The sequence below is a fragment of the Schistosoma mansoni genome, chromosome 1 (assembly GCF_000237925.1).
Source record: "Schistosoma mansoni strain Puerto Rico chromosome 1, complete genome".
In the NCBI taxonomy this organism is placed as follows: Eukaryota; Metazoa; Platyhelminthes; class Trematoda; order Strigeidida; family Schistosomatidae; genus Schistosoma; species Schistosoma mansoni.
In genome coordinates, this window is record NC_031495.1 from 34,515,937 (window position 1) to 34,534,645 (window position 18,709).

The 18,709-nt window shown below is 31.2% G+C and overlaps 1 protein-coding gene across 2 annotated transcripts in view; it reads right to left on the minus strand.

The window, feature by feature from the left end:
- Positions 1-1,933: 1,933 nt before the first annotated feature.
- Positions 1,934-18,709, minus strand: part of Smp_142650.1 (hypothetical protein) — a gene marked incomplete at its 5' end in the record, with an annotated part of 65,783 nt that continues 49,007 nt past the window's right edge. Inside the window, 6 exons of one of the 2 annotated variants that reach the window (XM_018794172.1) lie at positions 1,934-2,671; positions 3,761-3,873; positions 5,618-5,851; positions 7,085-7,122; positions 8,756-8,802; positions 12,886-13,166. In XM_018794172.1, coding sequence (XP_018648611.1) covers positions 3,791-3,873; positions 5,618-5,851; positions 7,085-7,122; positions 8,756-8,802; positions 12,886-13,166 — 683 coding nt within the window. In that variant the 3' untranslated portion in view covers positions 1,934-2,671; positions 3,761-3,790. Of the gene's footprint in view, positions 2,672-3,760; positions 3,874-5,617; positions 5,852-7,084; positions 7,123-8,755; positions 8,803-12,885; positions 13,167-15,859; positions 16,907-18,709 lie in introns of those variants that run through there. The other variant, XM_018794173.1, reaches the window with a different exon arrangement.

Consider the following 18,709-nt stretch of genomic DNA (forward strand, 5'->3'; position numbering starts at 1 on the left):
CTCTGTTCTTAAAACTTATTGGTTTGCTTTCCTTCTTTGTCCTTGATTGGTCTCTCTGGTTTGTTATGTCTCCCCACTAGTTACTTCGTTGTATCATATAATTGTCATATTCCCTTCTCATGAAGCTTTTTTCACTGTCTCCCACGTATTTCTTCCTGTCAGATCTGATGCTTTACTTCACTTGCCTGTTTGCTTCTGTGTATTCAGTTCTTGTCTTGACTTCCTCTGTTCTTGTTCGGCTGCTGTTAATTATTGTCTCCTTGTTCTTCCTTCCTTGAATCATGTCCATGGTTTCGGTAGAGACTCATAACCTATGACGATGCTTCTTGATGTCCCGCACCTGCTGGAACTTTGAAGGTAGTGCTTTTACTGGATTGTAATTGGGTCTCTAGGCGTTTTCTGTATAATAATTTAGTATACAATCTGACAACACTGATTCAGAATCCAAGTTCTGGGACGGTACTTTCATTGCATGATGTACTAGTGCGGATCGAAATATTTTTTTGAATAGATCTGCCTAGGAAAAGTTATCCAACAGCTTTATAATTATTTATTTTATCATCATAATGTGGCTATTAGAATCATGTGAGATGCTCAAAACTGCATACCCAAAAGTGATCTTGTGCGGATGTTTAACCAAGCACCTTCAGCTAGCAGTGTGTCCGGTAAAATTAATGAGACTAACTTCAATGTCAAACATCTATCAAATTATTAATTTTCGATACCTATCTACCACTACAGTTGATTACACCAGTGTCCTTACGGTGAATCTATTGCTCTTGGCCTCAGCTCTAGAACTTTACTAAAGTCGACTGTCAGAGAAAAGTATGGCTTCGATTGGCATGAATTTCACATCACCGCCTCGTGTTACGTGGATTTTAGGCGTCGTCGTGTTTGTTAAAATCGTTACAAAAAATATGTAATGGTGTTAATTTACTCATTCTCGACAAATAAGAGAGCAGTATGGAAGTTACAAAAATAGGAGCCGCTTAATGAATTATTGCCAAGGGTTGACTTCACTATTGGAATAAAATTTGTTTGTAATGGAAGTTCAATTGTGTCTGAACGACTGGTCAGCTTATAAGCAGTCTAATTATTTCGTGCATTAGTCACCTGTCTGATTCTTAAGGCTAGTGGTAGCAACAATTCACATTCGTTAGTGCCGATACTGTTTTATTGTGTGACGTGTTTCTATAGGCAATCTTATCCCAAGTTGTCTATGAAAATCCTGACTCATTTATTTTGCTTACGGTAACTTCGAAAAACGCAACTGATTTTTAAAGGCTGATAATCAGATTTAACAAAGATTACGTTTTTATTCTGAATTATTGCTTAGATGAATATACCGTTGAAGTTAAATTTGAAGCGGTTAAAGTGCCGACAGACGGTAATATTGTTCCCAAAATTTCCAAAAATATAAGTGTACAATTAGGAGCTGTTCATATTAGAAGTTATTTGACTTTTGGAAAGTCCTCTAAGCAAATCAGATTGTGCTATTTCTAATAAAAATGCCATATATTGTTAAAACCTCCATGTTTGAAATTAGCACTCGAGTTTATTGGTATTACTCAAACTTCTGAAGAGTATGAAGTTTAGTAATACACCCAATGATCTAAGGGTTGAATAAAGTTGATTTATCCAAAAAACAGAGATTGTTGTTTACAATTGAGAGTCATAAAACTTGATATCAAGCCTCATAATATTTTAAACCGACACAACAAAGATTGTTGTGGTCAAGATGTTAATGAGATCATGAAGTGTCAAACAAGAAACAGGTTTACGTCTTTTGCAACTTATTCGATCACATCTGCAAATCTATGCCGATGTTAGAAACTACCTAACTGAAAAATCATTTCTTTCTAATTATACAGAAATACATTGAAGCCTATGATGTGAGTGAGATATCAACGTACACAATAAAAAAAACGGTATTACCAAAATAAACGTATACTACCATTGAAACTGTATAAAAAGAGGAAGAGAGAGTAACAGAGTATCAAAAAAAGTGTAACAATAACAAATAGAGGAAAAAACCCATCATCATTTGTTGTTAGTCCGTTAACAAAAGAACTTAAGTAAGTGAACATGTCAGCGTTTAGTTAAATGCTTTATATAATATATTAATAATAATAATAATACTAACAAAAAAGAGGAAAACACTTCACATGAGCAGATGACTCGACAATAATAGAAGCATTAAGAAATAACTCATCAGTGCATCATTAGAAGAGGAGAAAACTAACTGATTTATATTTTCTAACTTACAGATGTTAGTAAAATTAGTAGCAGTAATAGTAGTAATAGTAACAATAACAATACATTTATGTAATAAAAATATGAAAATATACAAATTTTATGTTAACTTTATAACCATTACTAAGTTGTTCCCTGCCTGATGATTGGAATTATCATTGTAAAGAGTGGTAATGGTAGCACTAATATATTCATAGTTAAAATAAAAATTTTTATGAGTAGGATTTGCATGTTAGTATTGAGTTTTATTTTAAAGAAAAGGTTTGATCAACTTTACAAAAAGTGAATAATTATAATGGTAGAAAAGAGAAAAGATTATCTAACAACATCAGTTAATTTAGATAACAACTTTTATCCATCCACATATTAGATAAGTACACTTTTGAAATCTTCTTCAATGACCGAAAGAAGTAATTACCTAAAACAATAAAAACGAAAGAAAATAAGGTAGATTAAATCTAAATTATGTTAAATTTGTGAAGGTTTAATTCTTCTTGTTGTTAATAAGGATGCTGGTTAATCTTTGTTGGTGTACGAGCATCTTGTGCGAATTGCCTTGATATAACTGTTTTGTGATAATATTTTTTATAAAATATATGCTAACTATAAGTCAGTCAGCTAAACGAAAAGTAGAACCTAGTACGTGTATACACCCCGTCAAAGTTGCTATACTTCGTTAGCACAGAGGGATGAAATTTACAAGACAATCGATAAGGCGTTGGATGTTAGAAGTAAAAGATAGTCGATATGAATTCCAATGTGAAAATCAACACTGGGTTGCAGATACATCCAGATGACGAGTTATAAATAGGACGGAACGTGCATCCTAGATTCCGCTACTAAGCCCGATCCATCTACTATAAAATTGAAATTCTTAATAAAATTTAAATGAAAGAGTATGAACCTTTATTTTCTTCAGTATAGGAAATAATAACTAGCGTAGAAGAAAACAAAAGCAATTATATCTAAAATGTATCAAAACAGAGGTGGAATAAACTAAAGCATATTAAGGCCAACAGATTCATATATTTTGTGGATCATATCTGTACTTATCAATAGGTAAGTCTCATAATGATACTTTTCAGTCCAGACGTTAGCTACAGAAAACTTTTCCCATTTCCATTGTTAATATCAAATAGAACATCATAGATAACTTCAACCTGACATTACTGAAACAAAGAAAAGCTTGTAAGAAGGAGAATTTATGTAAATGGCTCAGTTTGCTTCGGCTTTTTAACTACTGGCCTCCTTTTCCAAAGACGATCTAAGTTACAAGAATGACATTTTTTGACTGAGTGTATATACTTGGAATATATATATATATATATATATATATATATATATATATATATATATATAATTCCTTGATACCAACTTTTGTTTAGCTCAAAATCTAGTACTTATAAGTAGTTAGTGCATCACACAATTCAAAGTGGCAATAAAGATCAAATGTCATTGTATTGAACAATATTGAGAGAAAAAAGTGTACAACAGTTAAAAAACTCACCAACAATCCTTAAATAAATAGAGGGAGTGTTTAGGGTTCACATTCTTGTGAATTTAAAGATTTTGACAGATCTGTACAAATATTAGTACGTCGGAGAACACTGGAAAACGAGTCTACAAAATTAAACATCAACGAGTAAGGAAATAAAAAAACAAATAAAGAGATGAAGGTAGCAAAAATCTCAAAAGTGGAAAATGGTTAAGTATTTCTTTATCCCATGTTTTATTAATAAATATCATTTTTTTTGTGACATCTCAACGAGTGGAAAAATGTATTTCTGACGTTTCGTAACTTAATGTAAGCCAATAACCGAAATATAATAACCACGAGTTTATTATTAACTTTCAACTCAGTTTATTTGAAATTATCAAGTCCAAACATGGTAGTGATACCTAAGAACCTGTCTTCTTCTTCTTCTTCTTATTATTATTATTATTATTGTTATTATTATTATTATTATTATTGGTTGTATACACTAACTACTGCTTACATAAATGCATCTCAGCTGATTACTACTGTGGTGTATGTTACTTATGTCGGCATAAGTGAGTATATGATACCAATCAGAAATGCGACGCCTGGTAGCAGAAGATTGGGAAAATAGAATCGAAGAGAACGGGAACAGAGAGTAATTGTTATGGCGATGAATGAACAATGAAGTTTGAGACAATTGATGGAGGATTTGCAAATGAAATATTGAACGTATGGTTTTCAAATTTTACGAAAAAGCTCTGTAGTTTTGTATTAAACAATATATTGGTTGTTCCTACCTTAGTCTCCGTTCACTTCAGTTCTACTCTACGATAAATCTAGATACACAAACTAATGGTAATTACAACAGGCTTTGGAGTTCTGTAAGCTTTAACAATATACATACTTTACTTATGAATTATCGTTATAAAGAATTACTCAGTAACAGTTCATATATATATATATATATATATATATATATATATATATATAACAATAAAATGGAAGTTCAAGTACATGACAATCAAAATCAATGGCATTCGATAAAAGTATACTCCGTTGAATACAACACTATAATTGATGAAACCGTATTATTATTATTATTCCTACTCATACTCAGGATTTGACATTTTATAGATGACTACCAGTGATTTTTGGACAACTTTAATATAAAAAAGCGAAAGTAAACTTTTTGGTATACATAACGTAAGAACTTTAAGCTATTTACTAAATAGACTCGACTCTTTAGGCAGTTTATAGCTAACCATTATTCGATGATAAGATCATATAGTAAACCGATAACTTGAATAGAATAGGCATTCACAAGGAGCTTCACCATCAAACAAAGTGATATTTTATTTGAAAAATAAATAAACATCTTAAAGAACAGAATTCAACTCCTTTACAAGTACAGATAAACATCCTCTACTTTTATCACACTATTTATGTGACTTAGTGCTTATAAAAGGTAAGTTAAACTGAAGGACTCAAACTTGGAACCCAGCTGCTGAAAGACAACTACTTTAATCACAAAACTACCACATTTGTGGTGTAAGACTAATAATTCAACAATATCCACAACTCTGTGCTAATAAGTGACTAATGCACTTCAGCTATTTTCACGGGTAGAATTATCTAAAAACACGTATTGGATGTAAGTTAGAAATATAAATCACTTGATGCTAACTCACTACTGTAGAGTCCTGAGTACTAGAACGAAACAACTGTCCAGTCATCCTAGTTTACAATGGTTCTGTAACTAAAGCTGGTGCGTTGTGTATAACTACTGATTCAACAATTTCAACAACTTATACCAACAAATTAAACATTCAGCTTCAATTTGTGATATTAATATACTTGTTACAAGGATAAACTTTATAAACTCACTATCTGAAAGTCCTGGTAGTTGATAACCACCAACTGGTTTACGTGAAGGTGTTATCTGTGTTGAATTGATTTTTGAATCCACTAAATTGTTAGTTGTTGATTTCGACTGACATGAAGAAGCCTGTCTTTCATTTGAAGAGGAACGATGGAAGATAAATGAATGTGGAGGAACAGGACGTGGAGGTTGAGATGTATTAGATGATTTATTCAAGCAAGAGTCATTGTTATCAGGATCTAAAAAGACAAGTTAATCAGAGCGTGGACTAATTAAAGGATACAAATAATAAAAAAATATTTAACAGTTTTTAAGTATTCAAATGTCTATTAAGCAACAATCTCGTATTCATTGTTGTTTAGGGACACTGCTATAACGGGATAAGTATTTAGGATATTGGAACTTTTAGGACTATTTTACGACAAATTATTATTAATACTTTTATTGTAGAATTATTTATTAGTCAAATTATTGTATCTATATATTCCCTGTATTGTAAACACCTTTTGAACTTATCAACTGATGTTATAAGATTTATTGTCTCTTACTTACTGTTAATTAGTCATAAACCGTTAGCTCAGTTATCTGCCAATCATGGCATGATTATATGTAAAGAATGACTTCATATTTAGATTGCGTTGTGGTCTGATAATTCATGTATATAAACAAATGAGTGTTTGAAATAAATATAATACTGTGGTGTACGCTACTTATGTTGACAGACATAAATAGTGTGTAACGCCAATCAAAAGCGGAATGTTTGCGAGCAGAAGGTTGAGGGGATTGAAATGAAGAGGTTAAGGAAAACAGAAGGCAATCACGATAAAACCGGGAATGAATGAACAATGAAGCTTGTAAGAAACAATTCGAAGATGTGCAAATGATGCATTTGATGAATGATTTTCACATTTTACACTGTTAAATCGTTTACTAAACAATAAATTGGTTACCCCCCCCCACTAAAATAATACTACTGCACGGCAGGTTGCAGTGTTCTATCGGACTGAAAGCTAGGCTAAAAGGAGGGCAAACTTTGAAAAAGATCGGTAGTTTAGACTGATCGAGGCTAAATTTCAAGGCTAACCTTACTAGTCAAAGCATGGGACGTTAAAAAAAATCGAAATGGTACACATGGGGGGTAAGGAAATTATAATCAGGATTTTCAGCTGACGAATTAACTCTTGAGATAGGAATTAACTTACAATCATAACAGAAATTTAGTCGAGATGAAGAATATTAGTTGAAAAATTTGTGTTCATACATAAGTTATTATATAAAAACATCCCTATTGGTGTCTGATAAATATCCCCTACAGTCAGTTCATTTACATTAGACTACTATTGATGTTGTATCTATTAGTAGGTAAGAATATTTCTATTGACATTCCAACAGTAAAATGTATTGAATGTATCATCTAATGAAAGACCATTACAAATTAAAAAGATAATTTCAACTATAACGATGAAACTTACTAAAGGGATTTTTGACCGATGGCACTCGCGGTTCAGTTCTAAATGTAAATTAATGAAGACAAGGAACAACTAATCTCATATCATATCAAAATGTGGGGAAAAAACCACAGAAATAAATATAGAATTCACACTTTCTTTCTATTCATTGTCATTACATAACAGTAGAAAATTCAACAAACTAGAATAGGTGACTGATAAGTACACTACTGACTGATTGATCACTGTTATAACGCTCGGATTTTTTTCGTTTACACGAATGAGACGTTAATTTACCTTAGATGAATATCTAAACTAGATTCCTTCCCAACGTCTATTCCACAGGACTTCAGCACAACTCAAATCAAGAACATGTGATTAACCCGACTTGAACGTAAATATATTTCCACACCAAAAACCGACAAAAATCCAACACAATCAAAGTAATAATAAGGATAGGAGAATAAATATCCCACCTAACGCCTATCAGATATTTTACAAGTCTGACTAAGCAAATAACCAACCAATATTATTTTCGCCCACACATCAATCACATGATATCTTCGGACTTGAAGTCACACAACATGACTAGAAAAAAAGACTTTACAATATCAACAAGAGAAATCAAAGAATTTGAATGAAAAAAAAGAATGAGAAAAAACTGCGAAAAACCAAAACTGAATTTCATTAACCTGATTAACTAAAAAAAAAAAACAAATAAACAATTCATCAACCGATTAATCCAATCAAGACGAAATTTTATGATTTCAGTTTTATTCTTTCTACATTACAACATACATTTTGAAAAATTCACAACTCATCGAACGAATGGTTATTTTTTTTAAATCACTTGAAAGCTCTTAGTGTTTAATCTAAAAATAGTTATAGTGGATCATAAAGAACTTCTTCGAATTTTATACATGTTTATTCATATCAGTATAATTTAATGTATCAACATGAGAAGTCAAAAAGGCCTGGAGACAGTATAATATAAAGGCGAACTTGACGATGAAGAAATTTTAAGTGTTAGTTTCCGACCAACTTGATTCCATAGTTTGAGGAACAGAAAACAATAATATTACAAAATATAAACAGGTTTCACATAAATAATACGTTTACTAACGTCTTAAGTAGGTTACTCTGCCTGTAAACTGAAAAAAACAATATGTAAACTCGCTCTAACGGATATACATTGTCCATATACCGAAAACCTTAATGGGACCACAACAGATTCTTAATTCCCAACATTATTCCTAGTCAGTATCAGATCGAGGGTTCCCATCATAAACTGACATCAGTTTTAATGTAAAACGTTCTGTAGTCATATGGATCAATGGATTTTGCTTCAAAATACAAGAGATGCTATCTTATTAGTTCGACCATAAAATGTAGTGCCACCGCGTTATTTGTTTCAGGATTAAGGGTATAAGGATAAAGTCCATTTGAATTTTATACACAACCTAGATAGACATAGTCAAGCATTCAAACACAATCACTTTCACTCTTTGGTCTTAAAAATAATTTTTCGCTACCATTTTAGACGTTTTGAACAGCATACAAAGGTATTTCTATTGCTCGTCGTACATAATATTTGAATTTCGCGTAAAAAAATTAAAAGTTACGTTCTCAATTCTGATTGATTGGTCCTTGTAATATACTTTTGCCAAAAATTTCATACACAGAAAAATAACTTACAATGAAGCAGCAAAGGGCCCATGCAATGAGGCGAATGGCGAATTTATCTAGAAAGAGAATCAACAACAAATATAATCGTTCATACTGTCAAAAATAGTTGGTAGTAGTAGATTCAAAGTGAGTGTAATCAGGTGTCATGTATATGAGAATTAAGTCAAGTTAAAACAAAAGGAATATGATCGATATAGTTCAGAATAGCATAAATACATATTCGGGTAAGTATCAATCACAAAGGAAAGAAAAAAAAGTGAACAGAACAAAATTCTTCAACTTGTGTATCGCGATTATGTAGAGGAACATTATACAGAAATTTGATAAGCACAGTGATTCGTGTTTTATGACATAAGCAATCAGAAACCATAAGCAGAAAAAAAGGAAACTAATTTACTCAGCATTTTCTAAACAATCTTAGTTAATTTTGATTTAGTATGACTGGAAATCACAACAAAAAGACAATGGATTATTAGGTAAAAATTAATTTGAAGAAGACAAGTTCTACAACTGAATGATCATTGGGTAGTGAACAGTATCACGTGTGTCAGGTCCTTTTTAGTACAGACCCAATCCCGCTGACCAAGTTTTAAACATAAATCATACGTTTGTATGTATTTTCTCATCAGTAAATCATATCTCTCCAATTGTGATAAGACTGAATAGTTTAGCGGAACAGTTGAAAGTCAGAAGTCCTCATCATTTGAAAATTAACAGAAAAAGAAATTTACAAGAGGTGAAATATAATGAAGCAGACACAATTCACAGTACATATACATATAAGCCTGATCTACAGAATAGTAGCCCGTTTCCTCTTGAACATAAATATCTTACACTTTAAATATACGTTAATACAAATTTATGTACAACTAAAAAGCTGACAACTGATTCACATCAAAAAACAACTTGAATCTCATTTATATGATAAAGAAAACAATAATGTATTCAATTTATATAAATAAAATGAAGCTAATATGTAATTGGTTAGTAGTAGTATTCATAACATAAACACATACCAAATTATATTTAATATTATATTTTAGTCTGATAGGATTGTATTGATACAAATTATAAGTAATGTATTTCAAAAACATGCTAATTATAAAAAGATATATCGGTAGGTGCTTATCGTTCAATGAGATCCTTTACAAAATAACGAATTGATGAAAACTAAATAATAATATTATTATTGATAATGATGCCCAGGACAAGGTTGGGTGAAGGATACTAGTGTGCAGCCTATGCTCCTCCACGAGGGGTAACAGGTGAAAGTAAGTATGTTTTGATAATGATGATGATAATAATAATAATGATAATACCAAAACAGTATTCATAAAAGTAATCGTTTATTGTTCATACTAAATGATCAATTAAATCATTTGAATTATACAAATGTATAGTAATGAATATATGCACAAACGGTCATTAATACTTGACTCGGAAGTAGGTAGGCTTATTGTGTGCAAAAATGTTGAGTGAAATACAGTAATTGCAAAGTATGCTTATAATAAGTAAAAGAATATGTGTTTGGAATGAATGAGATAAATCTAACACTTGAAAACAGAATGATTAAATGATCGAGTTAACGAGTTCCAAACAGGACGAATTACGCGTTCCGGATTACATCTCTAGCTAAAATGCTTGTGATTTAGTAGCAATACTGAAGCAATCCGCGAAAGAGACTGATCAACTGCAGTCCTAAACATCAATGGGAAGATACAAACAACCAATACAAATATGTATGCCGTAGAAAGAGTAAAATAAAGAGTGAATAATATCGACTTATTAACAATAATTCTTGACTAATCTCACTTAATACTTTAAATCAGTAATATTTATAAATTTCAGTCATTCGTGAAGTGGTTTACTTTAATTGAACCAAATATGTCATCATCTTACCGATAAACTAATCATTATAGAATATTCTGACAATTTCATTCAATTCAATATGAAATCATCATCCTTACTAACAATAAAATTTTTCTCGAGCCAACAGAATGGTACTGAATATTATTGAATATGATTGTGAAGTTTTTTTTCACTATACATCACTGATGTTGTGATGTGAAAGAATCTCCGGGTGCTGTTATGTTCTAAAAAGTTATGAGTCTATAAAAAAAACTAAGTCATGTGAAATAATCAATGTTCATGACAGAATCACAGTAAACTGTAAAATTATTTGATGGAACATTTATCTTACTTTACAATGGGTCTATTAGGAAGAACATATTTTGGTGTTAGATTTCTAGGAGGTGGTTATCAAGCATTTTTTCGTAAGTTAATTCAATACTTAACTCATTTAACGAGAATCAATACGATACGTCCTCTTTTTGATTAACGCAAATAGAGTATACAACTATCGGCACTAAAACGCGTAGAAACCTACAGCCACAAATCAAAATACAGGAGTAGCAGGAGAAGTGGTTATTGGGTAAGAGTCAAAAATGTAGAGGAAAACAGAGGTATTTATGGTTTTTAGTACTCCAGACAATCCGCAAGTATGAATCTACTTAATTGTCCAATCATAGCATCCCACGTTGATATTGTAGAAGTTTTCATCAGGTTTTGATAGGGTCGAATCTCTTCGGCTTTGTCGTGTTTATGGGAGCCGTCCAAACACAATAATGTACATGTTTTAAAGCCGAATGATAATTAACACTAAAAATTTCAGTACTTCAGCTTGACTGTACACAAGATTATTTTGTTTAAACTGGGATTTACAAAAATGATAAGCTTGTACAATTATTAAAAATTTAATCAAACCCGAGAATGGCTAATTTGGGAACAGCAATTTCCTTGAGGTCAATAGTGATAGGGGTCTATAGGAAATAAGATCTAATCATATTGCTTCATTTGTGCTATTGCCTTATTACAACAGTATAAAATCAAGTTTAGTGCATCAATTTAACCAATAGGTGCTCATTGACAATTTTTTCCATATTCGCGAACAGATATGAAACCACATCAATGGAACTAATTGGTTATCCTTAGAACTATTGTAAATGAAAACAATCATGAAATAACATACTTATCACATAGCGAACAAAAGAAACTAGAGACACGAAAGAAAGATATTGAGATATAAGGAAAAGTTTGCTAAACCAATTCAAACAAAGAAAAATTTCGTTTCAACTCAAGAAAGAACTTCCTACTGAAATAGCTATTCAACAAATAATAAAAGCATCGTTTACATATACATATCATAAAATGAACAGAGATGTGATGCTTCAATTAAATTTGAATTTTGCAAGAAACATTTGATGAAACTTGAAACAAAACTAGATATATATAACATTTTAGATGGAAGAGAAATAGTATATGAAACAATGGAAGAATCAATTCCAAAATGAAAATTCAGTTAACAATTGACTGATGATTGATGTTTATTTAATCCTTTAGTGTTAATCAAATACTATCGAACAATTTACAATGTGACCACTGGTCTAAGTGACTGGTCATCACGTGCATTATGTTTTGACCTCAGATTGATGAGATATTAATTAATTATGGGAAAAAATTACGAGTTAATGGAACTAATGACATGATAATATATGATCTTGTTACTAATTTGTGCTGGGGGTTTGAATTCTACTATGAATAAGTAAAAATATTGATAGCAATAATAGTAAAGAACCAAAAGAAATAATTGAAAACTAGAAATAAACAGTAGTATATAAAGAACAAGAACGAAATTAAGAGATTTATTAATAAGTGCGTATAGAGCAAATGACAATTAGCAAGTATGTGTATTTTGTTTTACAACTAGTACAATTAGTGACGATTTATGACTTCATCAATTGATTTAAAAACTTTACACAGTGTTCTAAGCCTAAAATTAACTTTGTTTATTAAATAATTGAACTGTACTAAATCAATGATTCTAAGACATCGAAATAAACTGAAGCCACCAAGAAAATGAATGAACTAAAATCTATCAGCGATAAAGTGCTAAAATGTGCTTAAGTGAGAAGGCGAACTGAAGCTAAAGAAAAATGATATGTGAGTTAGCACAACTTACGTGTAAGAATACAGACGTCTACAGATGTATGCATACATGTAATATGTTATTTGTTATCCTTCAAAGAAGTTCGTTTATTAAAACACAAGACGTTCATAATTTTAAAAGTAATCAAACTTACAACAATTTTTGTAGGTGGACGTCGACCGGCTAGACCACCCGAACTGACAATTCGAGTTCGATCTTCCACTTGTCTAACAAATAATGGTAACTCTACGGTAGTTGAATAACCATCCTTTACAAGATTCACAGAGTTAGCGGTAGAACCGTCCACTTTAACTTTATCTTGATCATCAGACGAATAAGGTCCATATATTGACGCCTTGGGACTCCCACGATTTGTAAATGAAACTATAGATTCATCAGTGTCATTTAAACCAAAACATTTCTTCAATACAACATCTATGAATTCAATGATAAAACGAAAGTAAAAATATTCTAATTGAATGCTTTTACTTAAAAAACAAATACAAAACTCATTCAGTTAAAACATTCTTTAAAAAAAAATTAAAGCAAGCAAGACATATCAAAATATCATCATCATCGTCATAACAATATTTGCAACAGAAAGCCATTTCTTCCATTATAAAAAAGAAAACTAAAGTTTCTATCATGCAACACGATGAAAAGAGGTACATCAATTATATATTAAAGAATCTGTTTTACATTACACATTTTCTCTTTCTTAATATTGATAAGATATCAGCAAAATTCATAACCAACAGTTAGTGTTCAACGATTAATATGCAGTAATCATACATATATCCACAGAAAGATCAACTTATATTAAAATCAAAATGTTTAACCAAAAATTGCATAATTAGAAAAGAAATGGTTCAGAAATTCCAGTATGGAAAAAATTACATAAAGCGGTAAAAATTAATTAGCAAGGTGAAAGAAACAAACTAAAACAGGGGACAATTATAGAATTGTTCCGAAGTAGTAGTAACATTGTAGCATGATTAATTGGTTAAAGTAAATGAAATATATTCCAGAGATGAGAAATATGATGTGAACAATACGTTGAAAAGCACTTCAAACATTGCTACTATGCCCTAAGGTCAAATGCATTTTTTCAATTAAAAGTCTATATAATTTTTTTTGAATGAGAAAGTACATCATTGAATTCATCAGTTATTTAAGTAGACACATTAATTAGCGTTATGTTACTCTTTACATATTTAATCTAAGCTTAAACGTAATTCTGCCTTTGATAAGATTTCGCTAAAATATATTATCCCCAATTAATGTAGAGTTATCATAGATCATACGAAATGCAGGTGTAATTCATCATTAATCCCTATTCTAAATAAATAAGCTGGTCTTATAATATAAACATTGCAAATATATGAATTTTACAGTTAGAAGTACTAATTATCCAAGGATAATTTGATGACAAGATATACATACTGGGGAAATGCTACTTAGGTTATTTGTATTCATGAATAAATAGTCTGAATAGAGATATATCCCAGTTACTTTTAAAAGTTAAAATCATGTACTGAATACAGTTCGATTGCGTGAAAGTGATTTCTTTTAACATGAAAGTCATTAAAGAATACAAGCACTGTTCTTAGCTATTCTAATACTAAACAGTAACTCTGTCGACCGAATTTGTTAGCGCTTACATGACAACACAAGTCTAGACATCCTTCTAAATAATAATATTAGTGAAATTCAGTGACTAACGTAGAAATTTTTGTGGCTGTTTATAATAAATACTGATACTACCCACCTGCCAAACCCAATATTGATATGATAAAGCTGTGGCCCAAAAGGTGAATGGATTACCAAGAAAACTCCTGTTTCATCTGAGATGACTTACACATGAATTCAAAACCGTACTGAATTTATATAACTAATCAAATAATTAAATTCATTCAGTATTGTTTGTTTGAATCTTCCCATCGATTTGTTAGGACGAAACGCGCGTCCTGGATTCCACTGCTAGCCACTATTCATCTCTGCTTAATCAAATAATTGTCCAAAGTATTGTTATTCGGTCCCATAAAATGAACTGAATGATTTAAGTTAGTTTATATTATTATACAGAAAGAAGTTAGCAATAAATTTACCACCCTGTAACCTCATGTGAGATAAACACTCGGAAGTTATCTAAAAGATGTGATCAGATCAATCCGAAAAAAATATTTGGATATGTGAACCGATTACAGTTTAGTACTAAACATGAGAACGACAAGTAAAATCGAAGATTATCCATGAGACTCCTAACTTGAATTAACATTTATTAGGTACAGTGACTTCACAATTCCATTTATATATAATAAGCTGGTAACTAACAACAAATGGTGGTTATATTGTCAATTAATTATATCAACTATTTCAAATAAGATGCCATTGTTATCTAAAACCACGAAGTAGTTGTACTTGAACAATAAAGAACAAAAAAACAACAACGCACCGCTCAGTGCACATTTAGCTGTAGAGGTATACAGTAAACATACACTGAAATAATCTGAATTAGAACAGAATTTAACTTATTTAGAATTATTGATTTATGCCGATAGTATTACCATTTTTAGGCACACTGTAATGTGTTCAACACAGTAAACAGCTCGACACCAGCTCATTTAGTGAGATCTAGTCATAGTGCCAGCATAAATCAATCGCTTTAAATAATTGGTCGGCTTAGTAATTTTCTGCCAAAGTTTATCACATTTAAAGTCCTTCAAGAGGCAAAAACCAATAGCCCTTTTGATTAATTTATTTCACTTATTAGATAGACACATATTTTTGTACTGAAATGTGATCGTTACTCAATGTGACGGATAGTGATACACTACCCGGTTATCTGAGCCAAAGTAGGAGAAGCGAGGTTCAAACCTGCGATTTAATAGTTGAAAGCTGGACCCGTTAACTAGTGATTCACTGTTTTACGAACAGAAAGTAATACACAGCTGAATATTCAAATCAACCGTATTTTTGTAACAAACTGATGATCAGATCAGCGGATTGAAGTATTAAATAAAGTGTTGTCATGTAAGGTATCACAAAGTGATCAGGATTTTATCGTCTTTTTTATTAATCGAACTTATTATGCATCCAGTTTCTATTTTAAAAAGAAACAGTGAAACTAACAATTGGAACAAGTATTTATTTATATAATTGTTTACATGTTAATAGGCACATTGATGATTAGCAATACTACTAATAATAATACTAATAGTCATAGCAACAAAGGTAGTAATAATAATTGTAATGATAATTATAGAAATTGGGATTAACAACCCGGAGAACAAAAACATAAAATGGATTTAAAATGGACAGACATACATCACATACTTGACAAATCAAAAATTGAGAAAAAAAATAGGCATAATTGGGTATGAAGTATACACTAGCTACTAAATAACCAGTAACTAAATCTAGATGTATTTGTCTATAGTAAAATCAAAAAGTAGACAAGTTAAATAAAACAGCAATTAAAACAGTTAATGTTAATAAATGAACTCTACCTACAGATGTAGATGAGCCGTATTTTTCAAGTATGTGTGTAAGAGAAATAAAGATTAAGAGACCTGTTGATAGTACTAAATTTATTTCAAGGCAAACAATAGCCTTATTGTCAGTATCAATGTCCACATGGCTAAAGAAGCACTGATAATTCATTCATTGATTTTCTTACAAGGAAAAATAGAGTTGTGTGCATGCAGTATTTATATATGTTTAAGAAAGAATATGCTTTATGTACAGTAAAATCAATTAGATGTTAATCAGTGTTAAGCATAACAGCGATAGACAGTCATCCACATTTCATCTATATATATAGTGAACTTGATGTGATTAAACGCACAATTCATAGACGAAAACTAGGACAAAGAAAGAGTAAGAGCAAAGAAAGATCAAAGGAATTGATGGGTGTTCTTTTTCAACAGTAAGAAATAATTTGTCAGTTTTTTAGTCAGCAATGCATCTTGTTTTTTCTCCCCTTTGATTTGTTTGCGCGCAATTAAGGACATGTGCTTGCATTTCTCAGTAAAAAGATTTTCAATGTCGAAAGGACAAGTGAATAATAATTGATAATGAACGAATGAACAAAAAAAATAAAACCCAAGCGAACAAACATAAAATCACATGCAATTTGGTTTTTTTTTTTTTTTTTGGAAGTTAGCTAAATTCAACTGTTGTGTAAAGAAGAGAAAAAGGAAAAAAGCGATAAACAGTTAACATTAGTCAGTACTTAAAATAGATATCATATTACTATTAAGTGGTAATAATAATGACGATTTTATTATGTTAACAAATTGTGTATAATGATAGTCCCGAAATGCCTTGGTACGGTCGAGGGTGGGGAGGGTCCGCTCTCCCTCTCCAAATGCTCTCACATGACCACGTGTACATAGCCTCTGCCAGGGAAGTCCTACTCACTGCCTTCTTGTGATGGGGGTGTTTTTTACGAAATTGAGAGGACCAAAAGCGAATGTCTGTCCCTTTAACCGGGTCGTTGGACACGGAGGGTTCACTTAGGGGAAATGGGAAACCCTGATTTCAAACCAATGGTGCACATGGGCTCTAGGATCCTGAGGGAATAAATGGCGTATGAATCAATCGTTGATCACCGGTTACCATGGGACTGCATCTCCTCACGACGCTCCACTGCCTTGTGGATCAGACCTTAAGGTCAAAGGCTCCGGGTGTGGCCCTCTAGGAAAACCACCTTCTTTGGTTTGGGCACCTGGGCAATATCACGGCCCTCACACAAATCAAATGAGATTTGTGCGGCGCATATGTATCTGGTGCTTCCTTGTACCAATATTTATGTGTTTAAATAAAATAACTATAATGATAAAATTTGCATAAATTTTTAGTTGAACTGATTATTTAATCTACCGAACTTAGAGCTGAATTCATTTATCCGAGGTATTCAGGGTTTAGAAATGTATGTAAATTTGATTTGTCAAAAAAATTCAACCACATCAGGACACACAATGACATTTAAGAACCGGATAATGGTCAATCGAACTGATTATTTATCACATACAATCTCCATAAAAAGAACGGTGTAACAACTGCTACATGGGATATAATATATAGGTTATCTCAATAGTCCAATTACTTTCTTACTTATTCAAAAGCACATTTATTTACAAGTTTGAATAATCTATAAAGTTGAATAAAAACCAATTTTGTGAAACTGAAATTTTCAATAGAAAGCAAGAGGGGAAATATGTTCGATAGTTAGAGAGTATTGATGGCTTTATGGAATTAAGCATGCTTATGATGTAAAGGTGACAGAATTTCTAGCAATTCTATATAACTGACCTTATTTTTTATTTAACAACTAAAGATTTGAATATTCAAAGGAAAGTTGCATAATTGTAAAAATCCCAAGGTTTTACAAGTAGTCAAACACACACAACAACAGGTTTTTAACCTTTTTAAGATGAAAAAGAATCGAGTCAAAAAATCCATTTTAATGGTATTAGAGAGTAAATTGAAAAAGATTGAACGGTGATTTATTTTAATGTCAACTTAATACACCGACATTGCAATGTTCTTTCGGACTAACATTTATAGATTTCCACTCGAAATCTACGACCTTTTACTTTTACTACCGCTGAGAGGATAAACAACACTCATCTATACTTCTATTGAAATCATTAATATACTGATGTAAACGTGAATTCTTTAGGATATCACATAATTATATAGTCTTAAAAATAGGTAGCCAAAAACATAAAGGTCATAAATAATATTTTTTGAACATGCATACTAAGAGACAGAAAAAAACACTAACAATAAAGATTAATGTCAACAAGGAAAAATTTAATGGTAATAAAAGTGATGTAAAAAACCGTTATCAATGATTACACAAATATAAATTTGAGTAATCCATGATATCTACGGAACTATAACAATGTGTGGACAACATAATACAAAACATCAATAATGTGGTATTTACAATACTATTGATGTATATAGAA